The sequence below is a fragment of the Adiantum capillus-veneris genome, chromosome 4 (assembly GCF_014529385.1).
Source record: "Adiantum capillus-veneris isolate H3 chromosome 4, ASM1452938v2, whole genome shotgun sequence".
NCBI classification, from domain to species: Eukaryota; Viridiplantae; Streptophyta; class Polypodiopsida; order Polypodiales; family Pteridaceae; genus Adiantum; species Adiantum capillus-veneris.
In genome coordinates this window covers 48188445-48214661 of record NC_140934.1, presented here as the reverse complement: position 1 = coordinate 48214661, position 26217 = coordinate 48188445, and the positions used below count along the sequence as shown (strand labels likewise).

General features: G+C 43.3%; 2 protein-coding genes across 3 annotated transcripts in view; one reads left to right on the top strand and one right to left on the bottom strand.

Annotated features, from left to right (window-relative positions):
• The window catches only part of LOC147459110 (uncharacterized), an 81483-nt gene extending 62775 nt beyond the window's left edge, over positions 1 to 18708 (top strand). For both annotated transcript variants that reach the window (XM_086510446.1, XM_086510447.1), the window contains exons 3-6: positions 17445 to 17580; positions 17857 to 17924; positions 18047 to 18133; positions 18218 to 18708. In XM_086510446.1, the coding sequence (XP_086366572.1) occupies positions 17445 to 17580; positions 17857 to 17924; positions 18047 to 18133; positions 18218 to 18301 (375 nt within the window). In that variant the 3' untranslated portion in view covers positions 18302 to 18708. The remainder of the gene's footprint in view (positions 1 to 17444; positions 17581 to 17856; positions 17925 to 18046; positions 18134 to 18217) is intronic.
• Positions 15181 to 16050, bottom strand: LOC147459111 (uncharacterized). The gene has a single exon (XM_086510445.1). It carries the CDS (start codon positions 16048 to 16050, stop codon positions 15181 to 15183), a length of 870 nt encoding a protein of 289 aa, XP_086366571.1.
• Positions 18709 to 26217: the final 7509 nt, after the last annotated feature.

The following is a 26217-nucleotide window of genomic DNA, read 5'->3' as shown; positions in this document are numbered from 1 at the left end:
GAGATTTGTGCAATCACAAGCAGACCGCTCTCGCCATAGAGAGTGGGGCCTTCGGAGGAGGGTTTTGACAACATTCTAGTGTCGTATTCTTCTCTCTCTATCTCTCAGTTCATGCACCTTCATTCACAGTGTTCATCACTTTGTTTGTCTCCATTGCACTCTCTCACTAAAGGAATGGAAGGTTCTCCCTTTCGTAAGTAAAAGGAACCTTGAGGACAGTTCGGAGCACTCATCTTGAGCAAAGTTCAACAATCACTTCCGCTGCACCTTACATTGGTATCAGAGCTTTACCGAAGCGGAATGGATACTTTGCATGAAGGTGGTGAGCATGGGAGTGGTGAAGAAGAGTTTTCCCCACCAAGAGGTTTTTCCGACCCTTCTCATCTACGCGAAGGATTGCACTAACTCCTATGGAGGCTTTCGACAAGATGATGATGGATAGGGAGTTAGAACGCAAAGAAAGAAAAGCAGAAAGAACGGCAGAACACAAAGAAAGAATGGCTGCCATAGAGTGCGAACACAAAGAAAGAAGAGCCGAAATGGAGCGTGAGCACAACGAAAGGAAAGCCGCCTTGTTCCGATCTTTTCTCAAGTGCAGGCACAGATGCAAGAGATTCGGGAAAAGGAGACTCTCTTAGTCTCGTCTTCTCCAAAGCAAGACACACATGATTTGCATGATGAATTGCATGATAATGATGCGCATGATGATTTGGATGATAAGGACAAGCATGATGATTAAGATGTGATTTCTCACAAGCATGATGATTTGCATGAAGATGATGTGATTGTTTACAAGGATGATGTGTTAGTTGATACTTTTTCTAGTAAACCTAACCTCATTGCAGATTCGATCAATCACGAAGAACCGATCTTGGCTCGAGTCGAGGTCTACAGAACCCCCTCAGGAAGAACCGATCTTGGCTCTCGAGCCTAGGTCCAAAGAACCCTCACAAGAAGTACTATGTGTTCGAATGATTAGTCAACACTCATTGTTCGAGTGTTTCATTCGTGATCGTTTCTTGTATTTTAGTCAGCGTCTTATGTGATCCCTTTTCATAGGCATGCCATATTGTACATTGAGCACCATTCACTCATGAATGAGCACGGATATATGCGGATTTCTCATGAAAATTTGAAAAGTATGCATTCAAGGAAGTCACATTCCATGTCTCTTTCTTGGCACGACATAGTCATAGAAAGAGCACAAGAAGGATTGAGCATCAAGCATCGGCATTTCCCTTATGATTTGCCACAGTTGATTGATTTAGATCAGAAAGAAAAGATTCGGTCTCATTGTTTGCATGTGTTTGATGAATGGTTTGGCACTCCGTCACTTTGTTCATGTGCATTGCATGCACAGTTTTTTCGAAAGAATAGAAATTTTTAAGTCATTTTACATGGAATGGGTATATTCATGTTTTTGTGTTGGAAGTGGTTTCAAGAATTTTCAGCCTCAGAGATTCTTGAAGAAGGTAGACGCATGACTCTAGACGAAGTAGAAGCATGGAAGAAGCCAACATAAGATTTTGTCGCTTTCGGCGCGGCCCAAAGAAAAAGTCTTTGCAGACCTTTATGAAGTTCAAGTATTGTACAACCCACACATCAGAGTGGGCCGGCGAAGAGTCCTTTTGAGGATTCGGGATGTTGTTGGTGATCTCCCTCGACGCCATACAGTTCAGTACCTCACTTTGAAAAGGAGGGGATGTCACGTGACACATCCAATCCTATGTGTCCATGGACAAGCTACAGCATGACCAGGGTTCAGTTCAGTCAAGTCAGTCTAGAATAGGAAGTGATCTGGCACTTTTGTGAGTCTATTCGCAGACCGTGTATGTCCAGACACTTAGAGTAGATGCATATCCTCTGGTTGCACACAACATGATCATCAACATCATGATCAGAATCCATCAGGAGCATTTTCCAATGCATAGAACCTATTTTCCCTATTTTTGACATTTTTCACTTATTATTTTAAGTGACTTTTGTTGGAAACTAGGTAGGGCAATTTTGCTAAGTTTGTATATAAGAAACCATGCGCTAGCACTTTCTGGTAGAAGAGGCAGCAGGAGCACTTGCTCAAGAGGCAACTTCTCAGCAAGACCAAACCCTGCAACAGACCTAGCATTTTCAGCCCATCTAAGAAGCTAGCGTTTTTGCGAGACAGATCAGCCCTGGCGTTTTGTACAACAGATCAGCCCCCGCGACAACAGAAGATAGCAGATTCCACAGCCACATAACAGATCAGCCCAGCGTTAGCAGATTTCCACTGTAGGAAGACATTCAGCCCTAGCGTTTTTGGATTGCAGTTCAGCCCTTAGCTTTTTGCAGTTCCTTCGTGACAAGATCAACAAGTAGACCAGCGTTTTCAGTTTTCAGCAGTCAAGCATCGCAGTAGAACCCCCAAACCTCGCAGATCTCACCTTCCTGTAGCAGATCCTCGCCACACGGTGAGATTCATCAAGGTTTACAGTTTCAGCCAGGAAAACGCAGATTTCAGCATCTACGTTTTCAGCGCGTCGTCGTCATCGACATCGTCACCGACATAGAGTCAGAATTCAGCAGATAAAGTTTTGCAGATTTCAATCGTTAGCATTTTCAGATTTCAGCCCGTCTCGTCATCGTCCTCATCGTCGTCGACATCGTCGGCAAGTCCAAGTATTGTAGAGATTTGTGCAATCATAAGTAGACCGCTCTCGCCATAGAGAGTGGGGCCTTCGGAGGAGGGTTTTGACAACATTCTGGTGTCGTATTCTTCTCTCTCTATCTCTCAGTCTCATGCACCTTCATTCACAGTGTTCATCACTTTGTTTGTGTCCATTGCACTCTCTCACTAAAGGAACGGAAGATTCTCCCTTCCGTAAGTAAAAGAAACCTTGAGCACAGTTCGGAGCACTCATCTTGATCAAAGTTCAAGAATCACTTCCGCTGCACCTTACACGGAAGGCCACAGAATCACTCCTCAAACCGGCACTCAAGAAACCCCCTACTCCAAGGATGTTCACAGAGCAAGAATGAGAAGAGGTGGTTGATACACGGATTACCGAACTTTTGACGCAACCAACAAAGCTAAAAAGCACGACAAAAAGCAGAAGAAAAGAACTGACTTCCCGGGTTATTTGGGTCGTCAATCTACTTTTGCCTGGGCAAGAAAGCAGAAGAAGCATGTTAGATTTGAAGGAGTATCCAGTTCTTCTTCTGACAGTCCTTCTAGCTCTTCTGACTCGAGCGAAGAAGATAGGAAAGGGAAAAAGCGTCTCAAAAAGCAAAGCTTCGGAAAGGGGCAAGAAAAAGGCAAAGAAACCTAAGTTCCACCCAGTTTCTGATAGTTCCACAGAGGACTCGTCTGCAGATAGTTCGGACTCCGATGATCACAGATTTTATGCAAAGAAGAAGAATTTCTATAAAGCCAACCAGTATGACTTTCTGGATAAAAGCAAGAAAGTTCGAGAATTTAAAGAAGCTGGACAATCAGTTAAATTTGACACTTTTTTTGGATTCCGAGATGCTTCGAGGTCTTTGGCCTTTATACAGCAGGTTGATATAGCTTTCTCTGGAGGACATTACTCAGAGCACTCCAAGATTTGGAGGGCTACCTCTTACTTCAAGGGAAATGCTTGAACATGGTGGTCCACTCTTCTATTGAACAAGAAAGCGCTAGTTAAATGGCCGAGTCCATAAAGTTAGAAGCTTCTTGGGGTTATGTTCTTACTACCGGCGGTTCATTAGAAAGTTTGCAGATGTTGCTTCCCCTTTGCATATTTTGACACAGAAAGGAGTCCCTTTCTCGTGGGGACCCACAGAGGTGACTGCCTTTCAGACATTGAAAGAGAAATTGACTACAGGACCAGTTTTGACTTTGCCGGATTTGCAGAAGTCATTTGAAGTATATTGTGATGCTTGTGGTTGTAGTCTGGGTGCGGTCTTAATGCAAGAAGGCCATGTCATTGCCTACAAGAGCTGATTGTTCTCAAGGCCGGAATTGACAGCATAGATATATGAGAGAGCTATTGGCGGTTATCCATGCTCTTACTCAGTGGCGACATTACCTACTCGGAGCCAATTTTACGGTCTTCACAGATTACCAGAGTTTACGCTACTTCTTGTCACAGAAGCAACTATCGGAAAAGCAGATGCTGTGGGCAAACATCTTGTCACAGTTTCACTTCTAGATTGTCCATGTGCAGAGACGGAAGAATTTGGTGGTAGATGCTTTGTCTCGGAAGCCGTTGGTTCTGGCTATTTCCGCGATACATCATAGGAGCTTCGAGGATATGGTCGATCAGTATGCCACAAATACAGATTTTGCAGATATTTTCACTGGGATATGGAATGGTGAGGTAGTAGCGGAATATTCCATTCGGGATGGCTACTTGATGAAGAAAACAATGTTGTGCGTTACATAGCCGTTGAGGGAAAAGGTTTTAACCGAATGCCACTGTCCACCATTTACGGGTCACTGTAGCATTGCTACCACCTTGAGAGGTGTGGAGAGATACTTCTTTTGACCGAGACTCAAGGACGTGGACGATTTTGTACGCAGTTGCTTGGTATGCCAGAAGGTCAAGTTTGACAGGCATAAAGCACAGGGATTGTTACAGTCTTTACCCATACCCAACCGCCCTTGGGAAAGTATTGTAATGGACTTCATTTTTGATCTCCCAAGAGCACAGAGTGGGCAGGATGGTATCTGGACTGTTATTGACAGATTTAGCAAGCAAGCTCATTTCATTCCAGTGAAGTAAACAGTCAAGCCGGATCACTTAGCGAGACTGTTTGTGGCCCAGATTTTTAGATTACATGGCATGCGTGAGACAATTGTCTCCGACAGAGACACCAGATTCACGAGTTTGTTTTGGAAGGCCGTTTGAAAGAACATTGGCATGTGGTTGCAGTTCTTGTCATCTTTCCACCCGCAGACAGATGGGCAATCGAAATTGCAAATTCAGTCGTACTGGATTTATTGAAGTCTTACATCTTGGATCAGAAGACTCAATGGGAAAAGTATTTGTCCTTGGTGGAATTTGCCTACAATAGCCTACAATAATAGATTCACTCTTCGACAGGGAGGGCGCCGTTTGAGATTATTGAAGGTGCTCCGAAGGTTCCACCCTTCCTAAGCACGAAAGATAAGATTTTTGAAGCCGACGACGAGTACACACGGGACTTAGACATAGCTTTTGCCAAGGTCTGGGAGGCTTTGCAGAAATCTCAAGAAAGACACAAAAAAGCAGCAGATTGACATCGTCGCGATTTGAAATCAAAGGAGAATGATTGGGTGCTCTTACGTTTTGAGAAGGCACGCCTGAGAAAGAAAAAGGGAAAGGAGCGGCTTTTTCCAAAGCTTAGCATGAGATACAAGTGTAGGAACTGATAGACGAAATGATTGCAGCATTTCGGTCTGAAAGATCTCGATAGACGTGATTGCAATAAAATTTTGTTAATCGGGCATCTATGAGGTACTGAGTGGATCTATATGTGATTGCTAAATACATTGCAGATTAATCATGGTCTGAGATCCGAATGAATTGTTGAATGTAATTTGTCATGTGATGTCCTATGATGTGCCTGTCGATTGGTACACGTGCTAGATGTGTCTTCCTAGTGCATCGGTACTAACAATCAGTGTTTGCTAAGACGGTTTATGGCCTCTGTCTGTTTTGCAGGCGTAATCGAGGGCGATTACAATGCTTTCAAGAGGGGTGTATGTCACAAATTGGTGACGTGTCATGCATGGACAAGGTGGGGCAGCAGAGGACACATCCACACACACACCTTGGGAACGGGCCCTTCAAATGCGGAGAACGGTTGATGTGGCAGATTCCGTGAAAAGCGGAGGACTGCCGACGTGGCATGCCGTACGGACCTTCCGCAATTTTGGCGCAAAAAGCTTGTAAAGCTGTACGGAATTCAAGCTTTTGCGTGGGCTGATTTTCTACACAAGGCTGAAAAGCTTTTGGGGGATTATTTGCTTTATTTTTGCAAGGCTTTCTGAGTAAAAGCTTTTGGGGCTTTGCTTTTGGCATCCCTTGTAATCAATAAATAGGTGGGTTGGGCTCCCACTCTGCAGAGCATCTGGATGTAGAGTCTGAGAGTGAGACCCCTCCTGCTCCCTTGTACTTTGAGCACAGATTAATATAAAAAGAAATACCGAAAGGGGCGCCGGTCTTTGGGGCCAATATCTCTAGGCATGGAACTCCGCCGGGCCGTGTCGAATCAATTCTGAACTGTGAACTGTTTTGAAGTGAATCTCTGTTGTGTCGCGGTAGAATCTTGACTTGGAGTGTCCAAGTTTGTTACAAGTGCTACCAATTTGCAAAGCCTAGGGGAGATTGAAAATAAAGACCAAGGATTTTAAAGTTGTTCCAAGTTATGGGCTTTTGTCAGACAGGGCCTAAAGGGACGCTAGAAGATTAATATAAAGCAAGATCCCCCAAATCGTGTGGAGATGTTGATGTGGTAGCATTGTACAGACATTCCGCAAATTGCGTTGGCTGTTGACGTGGCTCCTATACGGAGTATCCACGATTTGTGTTGGCAGCAGTAGCGCTAGCTTTTGGGACCCAGATTCTTTTAGACTTGAAGCTTTTCATGTACACTCCTTTGGAGGTCCAGGGCCTATAAATAAAGTGCTAGGACCTCGGTCTAAGGCAAATACACTTGGGAGCGCGCTGAGACGAGGATCCTTGGACATTGTACTGTGTGAAGCATTAATAATGAAGAATACCGAAAGGGGCGTCAATCTTTGGGGCCAATTTCTCTGAGCGCAAAACTATGGCGTGCCGTGTTGTCTCTCTCTCAGTTTGCTCTCGTGTGCTGTGATAGATTCTTGACTTGGGGTGTCCAAGTCTGTTACAGTGGTATTAGATCAATAAACGACCACATAAAATTCATCTAAATTTGCAATGTCTTATGATGCATGTATACTAGATCTGCGACCCCATTACTTAAGATGATACTATTTGATGGTTATGCAAGCCACATTTGATGATTTATGTCATATCCCAGAAACTGCGCATGCTGTAATTCTTATTTTTTATTTATTAAAGATTAGCCTTAAAATAAAATCCACTTTTGGATTTTTCCATTCATCTCACTTATTTGTATACAAATATACCCAATATAAACACAATTGGGGAATTTATATTATTTCATAGCAATATTTTGTTTTGCAAGAAATTATGCACTATTAATTTTTTTAAATGAGCTTAAATTACAAGATGCTTGAGAGTTTGAAACCTTGAAAAATACTTAGTTGATGGGTACTTGCCTATAGATACATTATAGATTAAGTTTTACCCCATAACCTCATCCTGTTAATGAATGAGGCCTTGAAAGACCAAAAGTTTCCTCTTTGTCAGTGTTTTCAAGAGTTTGATTTTTGGATTATAAAAAAAATCTAATCTCATAACTAAGTTATAAGCTTGATTTATTGCTATAATAAGTTTTTTCCTATCCATACACCTTGACATCTATACAAAATCGTATTCTGATGAGAAACTATATTCAATTTCAAAATTTTTTGTTAAAACTGCACTAAATTTTTATGATTTTTCCAACTTAAAACTTATCACCATAATCTTAATTTGGTATTAATTTTGAAAAAAATAATATCAAATTAACTTTTAATTTTGAAAAAAATAAAAATTGGCTATGTTCTTCACCTCAAAACTGACGTGAGGTATGAACGTGACCTATAAATTGTTTTCCTAGCTTCACCAATTTATTATGAAAAGTTGTTGGAAAAACATGATACTTTAGTGTCCAAGGACGTGTTCGATTACAGAACTAGTGTTAGAGAGGCATGATATAAAAATCTTCTTTTTCACATAACCTTGAACATGCAACCACAGCTTGCGGATCAAAGGAGTAACCGCCACTTCATGTCTTGGTGTTGCCAATACAACATTTATTTGTGGCCCCATCTCCTCTGGTTTCACTCCAAGCTTCGCCGTAGAGAAATAGACTTTGCCTTGGTTCAATCATCAAAGAAGATATAAACCTCTTGGTCCTTGACTTTTCCCAACCTCGGCATAACTTTGTACTCAGGTTTTCCTTTAGAATTTTTAGCAGGGCAAATAAGTCCCACTTCTCTGCATGTGAAGCATTTACAATTTTCCCATGAACGGCGAAAATTGGTATTCCCTACCATGTGTTGTATGTGTGCAAAGAAGTTGGGTTCTGTAGGAACTCTCACCTTCAGAAGGGTTGCTTTGCTTTGGGCATTCAAAGGGCCACCAAATCCTTCCACTGCTTGAAAATGATCTTGATGACTCTCTCCTTCATGTGGTTGACATAACGGGGATCCTTGGTATATGCAAGAAAATGGTCAAGCACGTTGTCAATTTTGGTTTTTCTCTCGGCATCGTTGTGCGAGGACTTATCCCCAACATTGGTAGCTTTATCATCGGTGATTTGAACTTTGATCTCCCAGAAACTGGAGATCTGCTTGGCTATGTGGTCCTCAGATCATCATGAATCGATGAACAGACTAAATGCACTAATCAGATGATAGAGGACATGCTTTGCACATGTCTTTCGTCCTCAATCTGATTGGGAACATTATCTCTTATCGATTTAATTTGCTTAAAATAGTACTAAGCACTCGGCTACAGGTTAGAGCCCGTTCATGCTTATGTATGATTATGAGCCGAAACCACCAATTGCTAATCGACTCACGGGGGTTAAGATGCAATCCGTACTTGATTTCTTGTGCGACATGTAAGACATGCTTGTGAGCTCTAGGAGGGGATGTGGGTGTACCTTAAGGTATTGGAGGATTCTGAAATGATCCGTACTAGTCAATACTTGAAATTGTCTTCATGATATTGTGGACCATTCCAAACTATCAAGAAGATTAGTGATGTCTCCAACAAATTGGATCTAGCCTCGAATTTTACTGTGCATTCCGTGTTCCATGTTAGCCGTTTGTAGCAGCGGTTGGGATAGGATGAACAAATTCCTCCTCTGGAGGAAGTTTCGAGTTTGGAGGATACCACTCCTTACATTTCACTCGAACCTGAATTGGTTCTTGATCACCTTGAGTATTTGATCAAGTGGAAGCATCGACCCTCTTCGAGTGCTACTTGGTGGGAATCAGTACGATCATAGAAGAGTCAGTTTCCCGGTTTTATAATCGATGATATTGCTGAGGACAACAATTCACAATAAGGAGGAAAGTGTTACGTCCATGGACATCAGGATATGTTCCTAAGCTATGTCCAACCAAGTTTGAACATGGCCCTATGGTTAGGGCGATTAAGGAATCCTATAAATAGGACCCTTGCTCATTTGTCAGCCATCTCGTTTGATCACCACACTTGGACTCTAGGCCCTTGGCACCTCTACCCACTTGGTGTGGGTTTGGTGGTATGGGACGCCAACCCTTGTGGTAGAGGCTAGCTGCAGGCTCCCACGCTTGAGGGTGAGCCCGCATTGGCTCTATGGCTGAGAGGTGAATTCGATGTCCACTCTCTACGCTCGTTTATGTGTGAGTATGGCTTGCGTCATGCCATCCATCATGCATGCAGAGGCATCAGGCCTATGAGCACCAGGACAAGCATGCTTCCGACACACTTTCTCGACTATTGACCACATTTTTGTGCTTCAGTGTTTGATTGATGGAGCGAAGGCACGAAAGAGGAGGCTCTAATTTTGCGTTGTGGACTTCCGCAAGATCTTTGATACGATTCCAAGAGAGAGATATTCCAGAGACTCCAGGAGCTGTAGATACCCTCGAAGATGATATGGGCCATTTATTCTCTATACACACAGGTCACAAGTAGAGTACGATGCCCAGGTGGACTATCAGATGCCATTACATGCACCATTGGTGTGAAGCAAGGATGCCCCCTATCCGCAACTCTCTTTGGCCTCTACATCGATGAGGTATCAGACTATATCCTACAAGCACGAGGGGAGGGATCAGCTTTGGCAGGCACATCAGTGTCTATTATGCTTTATGCTGATGACATCATTTCGATTCCTGAGACACATGAGGGCTTACAGAGTCACTTACGAGAGCTTTGGATGATTTTTGCACACATAGAGGGCTCACAGTGAACCTTGGCAAGATCAAGGTCATGATTTTCCAAACCTCCGGGACGGTTAGGAGTAGAGCAGTGTTTACCGCAGTAGGAGGACAGGTAGAGGTGGTGGACTCATATATATACTCGGGGGTGACTTTTATTGGCACCACTGGCAGATTCTCTATGTCCCAGGCATCTAGAGATCGCCTTACACGAGGATATGCAACGCTGGCCACGCTAGAGCGTAGATGTCACCAGGCCCACTTCCATGAACCCCGCACCAAGGGGTGGCTCTTCGACACTTTGGTCACACCTGCTATGATGTACGCTACCGCCGTATGGGCACCCGGGCTATCGGCATCTCTATGGACACAGATAGAGCGTCCACAGATCATCATGATTTCACGTTTGCTTCACAGCAAACCCTCAGTTCCACATGACATCATCAGAGCAGAGCTAGCTGCAACACCAATGCTGGTGGAGGCCTTATTTCAGACAGTTTGCTTCATCCAGCGCATGAGAGAGCTACTATCAGACAGACTTACACGCAGAGCTTTTGAGGCATCAATACAGCTACACCAGGAGGGAGAGACGAGATTGTGGTACTTGCAGGTTATATAGTGGTTTACATCTCATGGCTTGGACATCACAGACCTAGTACCTCCTTTTTAGTATGATCCAGACACTCCCCACACACGCCTCTCACGCAGTGAGCGGAACAGAGTACTCAGACTGGATCTTTTGCAGCCATACATGCGAGAGACATGGATCACACCTCGAGAGCCTCTCCCCACAAAGAGGCAGTACTACAGAGACCACTTTTTGACCATTCTAGCAGATGGTTTCATTCAGAGACCGAGGTACATGGATGTCTACATACCACATAGAGCACGGGTGGCCATCGAACAGCTCAGAGTATCTTCACATCAACTAGAGATTGAGGCGGGGAGAGCTACACATGCCCTAGAGCATAGAGGATCTGCTGCCTTTGCACATAGGAGATTGAGATGGAGGAGCAGTATGTATGTAGATGTTGAGCATATGAGGAGATCAGAGAGAGATATCAGACCTTGTTCACAGGGCAGCCTACTCGTAACTCTACACCAGATTGTTGAGTACCAGCGACAACTGGCCGTTTCCTCTTAGAGGCACAACAACATAGGGACTCTCTCCTTCATACACCATCTACGACGAGATGAGCGACAGATTCTTCCAGCAGACCACTACAGTATCACCCCCGGCCACATGGAGAGGGGTCACTCTACAACAGGTTGAGGAGATCTGAGCTCATATGTACCCATGGACGTAGGGCACCACGACTACACCAGAGGGAGATCTAGGAGATCCAGGAGCGCTACTATAGATCTCTGGAGGAGAGGCGCATCTGAGCCTTTGTAGATCCGGCCGCCATCCTACGCGGATTGTTCGCACCTTACCCACCCATGCATCATGTCTTACACCTTCATTATAGTACTGGGTGGAGCTAGAGTTATGATAGCATTTTCTCATGATTGTACTTCCCCCCAGCATATAGGATTACATGATCTCCCTAGATTTAGAGCTTCACCCCCCCACTCCATGTATCACTTCCCCATCCCCCAGCCATCACATTCGGATACTATTTTTACTTTTGTATCTTTTTATCCTTCATGGATACAGAGAGGACACCCACCTCATGTACTTTGATTTGTCTCATAGGCCGATCTTGGCCTCTAGTAGACGTTAAAAATTCTCTCTCTCTCTCTCTCTCTCTCTCTCTCTCTCACACACACACACACACACACACACACACACACACACACACACACACACACACGCACGCACACGCGCGCACGCGTGTGTGCATGTGCTCATACCATATGCACACTTACACATCACACACCCTTTTACATCCATAGATCATACGCATGGCTTTTTCTTTCACTTTCTGAGAGGTTGCTTGCTTGGCAAGGGAGGGAAAGGTTAGGGTTCGGATTCAGTCTTTGGAGTTTTGCATTAGAGTCTCTCTCTCTCTCTTTCAGGTAATATGGAGCGGTCTTTAGAGGGTATACAACAAAAATTCTGATCGAGTTGGTTTGCTCTCTAAGTGGCGTTGTCAGCTGGCTAGTGGAGTGTACCTATGCCCGTTTCAACATTCGCGAGTGGCTGAAGTGTACTCTAGCCGCTTTGGATGAAGGCACAATGGAGGACATCATCCTACTAAGTAGAGGCACTTTCATCACTATTTTCTCATCACAAGAACTTGCCTCTAGGGCCATCATTCGCACTTCTCTCGGCTTCGGGGACAGATTGGTTTTTTTGCATCCATGTTACTAAGATTTTACATTAGCTGATTTTGAGGATTGTTTTCAGGTCCCAAAATATCCTTTTATAATAGCTTTTCCAAAGTTATGCAAATAGTTTTGGTTGCCGAACATGTTGATGCATATGGGTTCTATCTTTGGAAGTTGGCATACCATTCATGTGTTCAATATAGATCCACACATCTCTGCCATCTATCAAGGTGGCTACCACCCCTTCCATAGTCTTTCTAGACACCATTACTTTTGAGTGGAAAGGCGTGTTACACTCACAAAGAATTGTATACGGGCAGAACGAATCCGTGCCTTAGATGTTGCAACAGCATGATAGAGATCGGAGGGGTCAGAGCATTAGTAGCAGAGTGCTCAGTAGCAGCATAGAGTTGATCAGACACAGAGACAAACAGGTAGATAGGTATAGGCATAGCCTATCCTTGTTTATAGACGAGTAGCGAGGGAGGTTGGTAGAGGTGGAGTAGCCTCCAGACAGACCTTTTAAGGAGAGGTTACCAAATCAGGATCGAGAGGAGATATCAGAGGAGTTGGCCAGAGGGCTAGAGCATGAGGATCAACAGTTGATGGTAATTCAAGAGCAGCTGGAGTTGCCCCAGAATAGGCCATTTCAACAAGCTTTGGATCTTTTGGAGATTCAGCTCCAAGTGCCTCTTACAGTAAGCACTATCGAGGGGGAGTAGGAGAGTGAGTCTTCTCATTTGCAAAGGGTTTTGACTATCCAACAAGTTTTGCATCACCAATAGATGTCCCGTTATCTGAGATCTTGCCTGCCGTTGTAGAAAGCCATCTTTGTGCCCAACTCTTGTAACGGCTCTATCCATGTCCTCCTCGTGTCCAGCTGGATCAGACTGTGACGGATAAGTCTATTAATCTCTACCCGTGTCAGAGACCTCAAGGGTGCCTGTAGAGAGTATTGAAAAGGAGGCAACCTATCCATGGTGAAACCATGTGTCTGAAACCATGATGCCATCTGTGCAAACCAGCATGATGTATCCCCATTAAGAGCTAATTGTCTGGAGGACTCTAGAGCCACCCTGGCATATCTGTCTCTGGTAGTATCGCACAGACTGTGTACAAAGGAGACTGATCTGGTAAGCGCCTCTATCTCTATAGGGGGGGCAGCTAATTCCGCTCGAATGATATCATGTGGTACGGAAGCCTTGGCTCTAATCAACCGAGAGATCATAGATACCAGGGGCTTCTCCATACGCCTCCAACCATCCTGGCCTACAGAAGGTCCCCAAACCTGCACCCCATATAAAATAGTAGAGTCAGCCAGATTATCAAAGAGCCATAACTTTGTCCTAGGTTCCTGGAATTGAACCTGCGAACACATCCTCTCCATTCCTCCCAGAGCCGCACCAGCTCTAGTTAGTCTAGTCTCTGCTGCTCTTCTCAAAGAAAATCTCGGCCCAGTAAAGACTACCCCCAGGTAAGTGTATGCATCTGTATACTCCACAATCTCCTGACCATATTTGAAAGTAGGTACTGATCTCCTGACCCATTGCGGTGCAGTGTTAAACACCATAACCTTGGTTTTACCTAGGCTTACACACAGTCCACTATCCTCTGCAAAACTGCGTAGTGCATCCAAATGTCGTTGCATACCTTCTGGTGAGTCAGATATCAGCACAATATCATCAGCATATAGCAACAATGGGATCCACGTCCCTGCCAGCTGGGCACCCCTGTCACGCTCTCTGTCAATGTAATCAGACACCTCATCAACATACATACCAAATAGAGTAGGAGACAATGGGCAGCCCTGTTTCACTCCAATAGTAGAGTGAACTAAGTCAGATACCCCTTTCGGAGTGCGTACATGTCCCACCATTGATCTATACAAAGCCATAATCCCCCGAATCACCTCTATGGGCACCCCCATCTCCTGCAGTCTGCGCATCAATCGAGCTCTTGGTACCATGTCAAATGCTTTGCAAAAATCCACAAAGCTACAATAGATCCGTCTCCCATGTGCTCTGCCCTCCTCAATGGTGGCCCTGAGTGTCAGAATATGATCAAGAGTGGAGAAACCCCTCCTGAAGCCGACCTGACCCTTTGCTCGTACACCCTCGCCCTGTGCCCACTTACTCAAGTGTTGCTCCAGAATAGATGCATACAACCGTGCCAATGTGTGTCCAACCATAATAGTGCGGTAGTTCCCAGGCTCTTTAGGGTCACCAGCCTTGAAGATGGGCACAATATTAGACAACCTCCAAGTCTCAGGTAATCCCTCACACATGGCACGATTGAACAACACTAAGAGAACCTCCATCAGCATATCCCTGGCATGTATAAAGTGCTCCGCTACTAGACCGTCATGATCATATGCCTTCCCGGTCCTCATCTTGTCGATGTCCCTTTGTACCATCTTAGGTGTAAAGAAAGTGCTCGTAGCTGGGCAAGGCTTGGTAGGGTCTAGAAGAGGTTCCTGTCCAGGAACCGTATATAATGATGTCGCATATTGGCCCCACACATCAGGTCAGTCGCCATGCCTCTCCTGAGTCCCTACTCAAGAACATCTGATATAAGTCTCGCTCCATCTGAGCTAGGTAAGCTCGCTTCTTCTATCGCACAAGGCGTCGGAAAGCAATCCGAGATTTTCTGTAAGTGATGACTCCTAAAAGAAGATCCCTTTGAAGCTGGGCTCTCATCTCTCTGCACTCCTCATCATACCAACTATTCTGGGGCATGCTCCCAGAATGTCGTCTCTTGCCCGGCTGAGTGTGTGGGTATGCCATTGATGCAGCCCCATGCAGTGTCTCAGTCAGTAGAGTGGTGCACTCCTCCACTGAGAGGCCTGTACCATTTGTGCCAGTTGTGCCTTCCAATAGACGGTCTCAGATCTCCTCTGTATAAACGAAATCAGTCTCTGGTGTAAATGTATAGCGGGTGTGTGACCTGCCTCCTGATGTCTGGGTTGTACTATACTGAAATTTAACGGACAGTGTCAAGAAAGCATGATCTATTGCTATGCCCACTGGCCTGGCTCCCACTGTGAAATCCTGAATGCAAGGGACAAAGCTCGGTTGTGTCATAACATAATCCACTGTACTGGCCCCATGTCTGTGTGGAAAGCATGTGAAACCGGCTGCTTCAGGAAATCGTTGTAAGCCATTAAGTATGGCTAATCCATGTGTAGTCGTCATTTCCATGAGGTATCTCCCATACTCCGTCCGCTCTCTGTCATCTGAGCATGTGTCAAGTCCCAACTCACCCACATCCAGCTCTCTAAGCATCTCATTTGAAGTGTCGTAGAAGACTGTCTGCGAGTTGCCCGTTTGGGCATTTAAGTCCCCTAGCAGAATGATATCACCATCCCTAGAAAACTCCCATATGTCATTATCTAGAATAGAGAAAGACGACTGCTCTCTGGATGCAGCATACACTGATGTACTGGGAGGAAAGTAACATATAGCAATATATAGGAATCGACTTGTGTCAGCTCTCAGTCTCACCCACATATATCTAGCATGATCATCTCTTCGTACAATATGTAGTAATGGTTGTAGTTCCTCTCTGAATAGCAGTGCTACTCCTCCTGAACCTCTACTCCCATGCTCAGATCTCGCATTTGTCCTGTGAGCTGTCTCCCATCTGTATCCCATCACATGTGGCATCACCTGTCCAGGGGCCTGATGAGTCTCTGAGAAGAATACAATATTCTTGTCTTTGAAACTGTCCTCAAATACACCCACATCCAACCTCATAGACCCATTACAATTCTAGGTAGCTATCTTCAGTGTGGTCCCATAGGTCTCACACCGTCATGCAGTGCGCCGCTCTAAAATCACCACCCGTCCATCTCTGTAAAAGGCTATCTTTCCCTTCTCCCTTGCCGCTGTAATCTCTGGCATTACCTCTCTCATATGTGCGAGCTGTGAGAGAGTCAGGTCATCACCGAGGAAAATACCTGTCTTTTTGAGAGTAGGCCTCTTCCTCAAGAATTCCTTCTTCTCTTCCAACGAGGGGAAGCGTAGTATGAGAGCTCTTTCCTTTGAAGACTCTCCCGTGCCATCACTTTTCTTACCAACCCTCCAAGGCTTCTCCATTTCCATCATGGATGTAAGGCTTGTGACCTCTTTCTCCACATTGTTTATGTCCTTGAGACCGGTCACTCTCACATGTAGTGCTCGCATCCGCCTTCTTTGTTCCTCTTCGAGGGTCATGTTGATAAGCGTCGGTGTACAAGGGGTTTCTTGACCTTTCCCTTTCTTGGCGACCTCAATCCATTTTTCGGCCTTGTCCGCCTTTTTCTGTGTCCTTGTTATCATCTCCGCCCATGAAAAGCTGTCTTTGCCACACTCAGTTTCTCTCCCTCTGTGATCATCCTTACTTGTTCCTGGATTTCCTTGATTTCATCTATTACCGAGGGCTGAAATTCGCCTTCCTCTAGTCCACTGCTTACTCTATCAGCAAGCTCTTGTTTAAGGGCTGAGACTTCGTTTTTGAGTGTCCGTATCTCGGCGTTTGGGTTCTTGTGTTTGAGGGCTGAGACTTCTTTGAGTGTCTGTATTTCTGCGTTAAGGCTCTCTTTCTCCTTCTTCCATTGTGCGCCTTCATTGAAGACTATTTGAAGGAGATTTGCCTTCTCCTTCCACCATCCTTCTATCTCTGTTTTCCACTCCTTCATTTCCCTCTCCATCTGCGCCATCCGCTTGTTCGTGAGCATGAAGGTTGCCTTTACACGCGACTTGCAAACAGGTGAGACATTGACGGCTTCCGTGTCCTGTGCAGGGTCCTGTGCAGGGGAGATTGCTTCCTTGTTTTGTTGTTCAAGAGATGTATCGGGCTCACTTACCATTTCGCAAAAGACATACACCAGATGGGGTCTCAGACCCCCCTCCAAGGGTCCCCCACTCCGTTGCCGGAATGGTATTTACTTTCGGTTGCACGAACCTAATGCAATATGCTGATGCAACACTAGGCTGACAGACAGATGCTGATGCAACAGTTCTTCGCGAAGGAAACGCTAGGAACTCCGCGTTGAACACTGTGGTATTGCTGTGCTGCAAAGCAGGAACTATGGGAAGGCTGAAAACTGAGAGAGAGAGAGAGAGAGAGAGAGAGAGAGAGAGAGAGAGAGAGCTCTCACATTGTGAAGGGTGAACCGGCAGACGCAAGGATGAAAGCAGCAGCCAGTAAGCGTGGCGTGAAGCTTATGTCTATTTCAAGGCCAATCCGTCCATCCGATTTCGAAGAATTTGACATCATCCTCGCAATGGATAGGAAAAACAAAGGTTTCAACTAGTCTCTATCTCATGCTCAAATAGTAATTTGTTTTTAAAGTTCTGTATGGTGTCACAGTAAGGGGCCTCTGATGAGGGACATCTAGTCTATCAAGTTTTGCACTTCAAGCGTTGTTTTGTCCATCAAGGACTTCAGGACTAGTAAATCACTAATTGAGTGAGTGGCTATTAGTGCTTGCACTTAAAGTTTTGCTTTACCCCTCAACGATCTGAGGAATAGTTATTTGAGTGACTGATTGCAAGCTATCCTTTTGTATTTGAAAACAGAGGATATCTTGAAAGCACATAGGCACTGGAGTACTACACAGGCGCTTCCTCCCAGTTCGGAGAAAAAGGTTGGTGGCGGGCGTGTTGTTCATTTTTGGAAGTGAATAAAGATGTTTAATCTGTGTGTCCCCGGGAAAAGTAGGGTTTTTTGAATGTCAGTGTATTGCTTGGGGTGTGTTGCTTTCATCAGGTGAAATTGATGTGTGAATACTGCAAGAAGTTCGATGTGACAGAAGTTCCAGATCCTTACTATGGTGGTGCAGCCGGCTTTGAGAAGGTAATCTGTTCGACTTCATACCGGTATTTTTTCGTTAAGAGCTTTTTGTAGTACGGAGTAAGATACTCTTCATGCATTATTCAGGTTCTTGATCTTCTTGAAGATGCTTGTGAGTCTTTACTTGACTCTCTTGTCTCTAGCACAAGTTCGAAGAAACTTTCAGGGTGAAAGGCCAGAACAGGATTTCTAGGACGCCTTGCTGAGTTGCAGATGTCCCTCTTTATACAATACGCTGCCATATTGGCAGGCATTTCTTCTCGCAACAAGCTCCAAGGAAGCAATAACCTTTTTGATCTGGTTTTTATTGCAAATAATGGTATAGAAAGCTTGCCGCATCGAGCCTAAAGTGTCCAAACTCACAGAAATTCATAAGCTCCTTCAATTATATGCATTAGCAAACCAAGTGAATATTGTATTCTATTTTTATTCTTTTCAAAGTTTTATTTTTTGGGCTGGACTGAGTGGCTGCTTGAATGACGACGCCAAGCCCCTAAAAAACAATGTAATTTTTCTCTCTTTTTCTGTAATGATGATGAGGATGATGATAAGGAGGACCTTAAATAATGTTAATTCTTTGCCATTGTTATTCCTATTTCTAGTAGTGTAGGTGATCTTTGCCTTGGCATGTTTGAAGGTCAATATTGTGCAAGTATTTTGTATAATGCACAATGCAAAATAAATATGTTGGATGCGTTTTTCTTCGACCCTAGGGGAGTATTTTGAGCATCTACTCTCTGCGTGTACTGTATTATGTAGCTATTTTGTTGATTTCCTTAGACCATTTTTTCTTTCCAGTCCACGCTAGTTGTCTTGAAAGGTTTAGATGAACTTACCGTTTCCATTCATAATGATGCATGCTGTAGCTGAAGAACTCCTGGTTTTCTGGATGAATGAGGACATTTTTGTTGAATAATGTGCTCCCAATTTACCCTTTAACCTCTGCAAACTGCCTTTGTTTTGTATAGGTAGAGACCTGATGGGGATTCTGTACCACAAGGATTTCTTTCATGCGAACGTTTAAAGGATTGCAGCCATAACTATTGCTCAGAGCAGTTAGGATTCCAAGCAGCTAGTGCCGTATTGGATGTGCTGCAAGCAAAGCTCAATACTTGAGAAGCAAAGAATGAAGCCCTCAAGGTGCATATACCTCAACATGACTAGGTAGAATGGTATATGAGCTAGAATAGGTGGGCTTCGCCTAGGTTGGGATATGGAAAACATTGCCTCAAAACTTAAGATGAGTTCTTACTCAAAACAAATGTAGTTATAGCACACATGAGCAAGGTAATCCCTTTTGTGGATTTCGGCGAGTCCACTTTGGTTCAAGCTTGAAGGGACACATGCAAGTGTTGTCTTCATGGACAGATTTGACAAAACAATAGTTGGAAAAAAAACGCGGTTCCTCAAAGGACAAAGTTATGGATAGCTGATGAGCTCACTCGAGTACAATTTTTTCCTTTTCGACACACCAGAGGGCCCACAGGGGAGGTGCTTATCCCTTCCAAATATTAGCCATGTTACATGGTCGGGCAAGAGCCACACGTAGGCATCACCATGGCCACCTAATTGATGCACCATGTGCTGGGAACGACGGAGAGAACTCGTAGTAGCAACCAGATAGGAACCTCCTCCTCGGGTGACCCACCCCAGGAGGAGGATGCACTCGAGTGTCCGAGGGCAAGAGCCCTAGCAACGTGAACACCAGGTGAGCACAAGATGTGTGACCAAGAGACTAAGAGACTTGGCCAAAGTGAAAGAAGCTAGAAAGAATGGCCAGTGGGCAATGTGCAGAGGCAAAACAATCTCTGTTGTTCATAATCCTTACGTGTCCAAAAAATTCTTTTCTCAAGCATTGTTTTGATTTATGCCTTGATGGCATTTGGTAGCTAGAGTATAGTGTAACTTGAATGTATTAGAGTTTTCCTTAAGATCAGTTTTGGCTTCAAAGGACGTTAATAGAATCTCTGTCTCTCTCTCTCTCTCTCTCACACACACACACACACAAACACACACACACTCTTGGTCACTCTGGTAGTGATTAATGTGGGATTTTGTCCCTTGGGAAATCTTTGTACTTCTGAGTGGCACTCTCACAGTGGGATGCTCCCCTACCAACAAAATAAGGTTGGTGGCTTGGAATTTTTGAATTACTTTTTCCTACCTTGGTCTTGAGTTCAACTCTCCTCCTCGGATAGATCTTTAAGGTCTATTGGGATAGTTTCCTACGACGTTAAAATTCTCTTCTTCTTCTTCTTCTCTCGACCTGTTTTTCTTCCCCAGCTTTGCTCTCCCCCAGCAGGCTTCTTGCCTTCAAGGCAGCATGACTCACTTGACGATTCTTTATTGCCATATCCCATCTTGCGTCCCCCCTCGATCTTTGATTCGTTGATTGCTTCTCCATCATGCTACCTTTGCTCTGATGACTGTGCAGCCAATGGGCTCTCTATATTGTTGTAAGGTGTGCAGACTTTTTCCCCCTTCTCTTATTTGAGTATGGCCCCATGCGGGCTTGTATAAAATATGATGGGTAGGCATCTTACCACTGCATATGGATGGCTACTCCAGTAGTATTCACCTCTCATCCTATTTTTTCCTAAGCTTGCTGAATCTTACTATAGGGAACACATGCGGATGATGGATGGTACAAGCTATGTGACATGGCTGCTCACACATCCTCCACATGGACACCCCGTGGCTCCGTGCTTATTGATTGCTGTGGTGACTTGCTCAAAACTTTACATTTGAGAGGAAGTGATGGCCAACTATTGCCATTTCCCAAACACTATAAAGGTGAGAGATCTCTTATCCCTCAGCCTTGTTCTTTCTTCATTTACTGTCTGCCAAAATTAATGAGAATGAGTGGAAAGGAAGAATGTAGAGAATCCTCTACTCCTCACAATACCCTTTTGACATTTCTGTGTTAGATGTCTCACAATTAAAAAGTGAGTATTAAAGGTAGTGGGATTGTTGATGGTGCCTTCTCTAGAAATGGGTGGTTTTTTTTCTTCTCCCCACATGGACATTGTAGAGGGCTCGATCCTTTTCCTAATAAAATCGGTAAATACTTGCATAAAATTTGTGCCCTCAATTCCGGCGTTACTCAGTTTTGTTCTTATAGCTGTGACTGTTAAAGGAATGCTATGTCTTAAAGACTTTTGTCACACGAGGGGGTTCTTGGCTTAACTCTTTGGTTGGTTTGGATGATCATTCTATTGCTTGAACTGGGTTGGTGTTGGTGATAATGATGAGAAAGCTTTTTTTAAGTGACTAACCTGATGATATGAATGTAACTGACCTGCCTTGATGGCTCTCTGGCAATTGGGCAATATGGTTAAATGAAATGGTTATGCTTAACTTACGAGGTTATGTATGCGATACTTCACGTTGCTAATGGTGATGCATATTTTGTTGTTTATAGTGCTGAAAGCAAAGGTTACATGTTGTATCATCCACAAACAAAGCGTATCTTGGTCTCACAGGATGTTGTATTTGTGGAAGATTCTGTTTAGACCTTAGATATCATATACTAGACACATAATGTTGGCTCACAGGACATATATGACACTTTGTTGCCTCTTTTCGGTGGTGGAAGTTCAAATGTAAATGAGGCAAATGTACAGTCCATGGGGGTTTCTGAAAATGTTACACGTCATCCTATTATTGATATAGATGTATATAATGTACTTGATGAGGAAAGGGTTGAAAATGAGCAAGTTAGAGGTATGCCAAAATGGACGGTACATACATTGTGTGACAGTAAATTGGATTCACCTTTGTCTAGTCGTACTCGTTCAGGCTCTTGGCATGCATCTTATGCATCAGATTGTTATGCTTTGGTTGTGTCTAGCTTACATGTTGAGCAACCTCTGTCTTTTGATGAAGCACATAATTCAAAAAATTGGATGGTTGCCATGCAATCAGAATATGATGCACTTATAGAAAATGACACATGGACTCTATTTGATTTTTCTCCTTGCAAAAAATGCCATTGGTATGAAGTGGGTTTACAAGTTCTCTTTGACCCTGGTTCTATTCACAATTTCATATCCACAGAGTTGGCCACTAAGCTAGGCATCAAGCCTATGAGATGGGAGATGTCCTACCCACTGATGGTGCTTTCAAGGGGCAAGAAGCTTCAGTCACTCTCTTAATTGGGAAATTGAGGCTCCATGTCCAAAGCTATTTGAACAAGGAGGACTTCTTTATCTCTCCTCTCAAGCACAAGGATGTAATCCTAGGGGCACCACGGTTTGATCGCATGGCTGCCAATGTTAAATTCCCTGAAAGGCAAATCTACTTTAGGTTCAGGGAAAAAGATATGTACATAGATGCTAAGAAGTTGGGTAACACCATACCCATTGTACATACGCAAGCTTTCAATAAGTCAATAAAGAGCTCTATTTTTGTGTACATGATTTTTGTTAAAGATTCTAAATATGGACCTAATGCTTTAGCAAAAGAAAATATAAACAATCACAAGGAATTAGAGTTAGCCAATTTTCTCAAAGGATTTCAAGATGTTTTTATTGACGACATCCCTTGTGAACTACCTCCTAAACGAGGCAATGATGACCATGCAATTGAACTTCTTCCAAGAAGTTTACCGCCTAATAAACCTCCTTATAGAGTTTCTCAAGCTCAACAAGAGGAGATTATGCGGCAAGTGCATGAGTTAGTTGAGAAGGGCATGGTTAGGCCCAACTGATCTCCATTTTGTTCACCCGTGTTATTAGTGCAAAAGAAAGATGGCATATATCGTCTGTGTGTCGACTATAGAGAATAGGTTTCCCGTTCCACGAGTAGAAGACCTATTTGATAAGCTACAAAGATCCACCTACTTCAGTAGGATTGACCTAAAAAGTGGCTACCATCAAATAAGGATAGTTGACCAAGACATTGTAAAGACCGCATTTTGCACTAGGTTTGGTCTTTTCGAGTACATTGTCATGCCTTGTGGCTTGACCAATGCACCAGCCACATTTAACCGCTTGATAGCCACATTTAACCGCTTGATGGAGAAGCTATTCATGCCTCACCGAACCTTTATTGGAGTGTTCTTTGATGATATAATCATCTACTCTAACTCACTAGACGAACACAAGCAACACCTCCAGGTAATACCATCAAGGGGAACCCTTGAAATATGGCAGCCACTATTCAAAACATGAGTCATTTGTCGAATTTATGGATGTTCTAAGTATTTTCTCCACAAGATTCTTAAAGCCAATAGACTAAACCATCCTTCCATATGCTAAGTGTAGTATCCCGACACACCGATAATAAGCATTTGAGTATTTTTCAACCCTCATACAACCACCAATTTCAAAAGCCAAGATAAAAGTTTAGCAAGCAAGTGTTAGACAAGATAAACATAATTTGGTTATCTCGTATTAGCAAAAGCCTATTAACATTGTTTGGGTCAACCTCAAAACCAGCTTATGCAATCTACTTAAAATGAGGATAGAATGAGGAATATAAGCAAGCGTTAAGTGAGGTGTCAACAAAAACTAGGTGGAGACCCCCCCTTCTCTAAGGACCCGACCATAGTAAAAGCACTAAGAAATCACATATCCGAGCGAGCAAATAATTTTTCTTTTTACAGCAAGCCAAGAGTTAATGGTTTGAGCCATCAATATGTTATCAATATGTCCAATAAGAGTTACTACCAAGTGCTGTATTGAGAAGCCTGAAAATTTGAAAATATATATTTCTCTTTCACCAAAAAAGAAAAAACAAATTAACATGGAGCTTCACTATCACCAGGTTACAGATTCCTCTAAGAGGAACATTAACTTCTAATGGGACCTCAATAGAAAAGAATCAAGTCATCTCCGTTCGAGTCTTTTGAGCAACACGAAACCCCTTAAATATTCATAGCACCATGGATATTCTATACCAGCATTGTCCAGTTCCAAAGTCATCTCAAGGACAACAAAAAAGGCGGTGCTTTATGAAAATAAAAAGGAGTACAAGCATCATGCTTTTGTTTTGGACAATGGAATCTATAATAGAGTTCTTGGAGGACATTAACCTTCTAGTATTGCAAAATAGTCTCCATACTCATTTTTAGGAGCCAACCAAAAAAAAAAAAAAAACTAGCTAGGGATAAGATTTAGGTATATCAGGCCAAACATCAGCTGAGCTTAGGGTGAAGCAGCCCAGCAAAGCGTTTTAAAATTACCACTCCTAAGAAACTAGCAAGCGGAGCAAATCAAGATCAGATATAAGAACTTTAGCCAAATAAGGGGTAAAATATTGATCAAAGAATGTAAATCATGACAATCCCAAAGAGCTTTGTAACTTCAGGAGCATTAAGGTGTTGCCAAGGAACACTCAAACCATTTCTAAGCCAGTAAAGATGATAAATTGTCATGCCGATATTCAGATGCCCTATCGCAATATCATGAGATTTGGTTAGAGTAGTTCCAAACCAGTGTAAGCAAAAAAATGAGGGATTTCAAAGCAAGTTGCAGGAGAAGAAAGCAATCCAGCCATAACCTTCCAAGAAAATTCACTTATTTGAAAGTAACAAGTTATGTTTCAAATTTGCCAAACTCCTAGGGTGAAAAAGATTGTCAGGTACAAAGACTGCAAAGATTTTGTAGGACACCTGTTTAGTACATAAGTGGCACACATGATGGCCTCAAGCCAAAACAAATGCGGCAAAGCTTGACTTTTGACCATACATCGTGCCATTTTCATAAGTGACCTATTTTTCTTCTTAGCCACACCATTTTGTTGAGGCGTATAAGACACTGTACATTGGCGTTTTATCCCACAACTAGTCAAAATTACATCAAATTCATGAGACATATACTCCCTCCCTTGATCAGAACGGGGGGTGTCCATAGTACATTTTGAGACATTTTTAGACATAGCCAGAAATTGTTTGAAGCACATAAAACTTCGGAATTCGCTTTAAGCAGATATATCCATGCATGCTTGGAGTAATCATCAATGAAAGTCATGAAGTAAAGGTAATTTCCCAAGGATGGTGTCATAAAATAATATCTAACTTTACCAAATGATTTTCTTATATTAAACTAATCACTTAATATGGGAATATAAAAGCGGAACAAGAGTTAGGATATATATATATGTGCTTCTAGACCTATTTCAATAGGGGACGAAAAGGAGAAATGGTTGCATCTCAATAGGGGTCCAAAAGGAGACGGTCTACCAAAGAGCAATTTGCAATAAGTGCTTCTAGATTTACCTCAGCAAGGGACCAAGAGGAGAGATGGTTACATCCCAAAAGGGGTCCAAACGGAGGTAGTCTATCAAAGAGCAACGTGCATCTAATGGAGCTTAAAAGACCTTAGTGTTAGCTTCATTAAAGACCTCCAAAAGTTAGTGTTTAAAAGTCCTTTGACCTTACGCAAGCTAGGACTAATCTCGAGGTGGGAATCCTACCCAAGCATGAGGTGTTAAGATGCTTAAAGTGGTTGTGGGAACCTTGCCCAAAGCTTGAGGTGATTTTTATGCTTAAATGACTAAGGTTTTTGAAATGTTAAATTCAAAGATAAATTCTCAAGAGGCATGAAGGTTTCCATGCTTGATTGACTAAATCTTTGAAGTATTTAATTCAACCAAATGACTTAATAAGCATAAAAGACACATGTTCAAATGATCTCTACATGTGGCCCTCATGATGTGCTTGAATGCTATTGGATAGGTTTTAAAGGAGTCCGATGAGAATTTAGATACATAAAAATAAATAATCAAGTTCTTTCTCTCAAAGAGGAAAAAGAGGACACATGTCCAAATGAAATAATAAAATAATAAGAGAGAGAGAGAGAGAGAGAGAGAGAGAGAGAGAGAGAGAGAGGTGTGGACCAAGCATGAGAGGGGGGTATACTCCCACACACATTCTCTCATTATGTGGAGTGCAAAGTGCAAGAGCTCCATCTCCTTCTCCAAGCTTGTTGAGAAGGGGAGAGCCTACACTAACACTCTTGGCTATGGAATGCAAATCCAACCAAGAGATATGCTTCAATGCTTAAGCTTTCCATCTTCTTTATCTTCATTACTATGCTAAGCAAGAAGAGTGATGATAAGTGAGGAACTATTTCTTTCTCCTATGG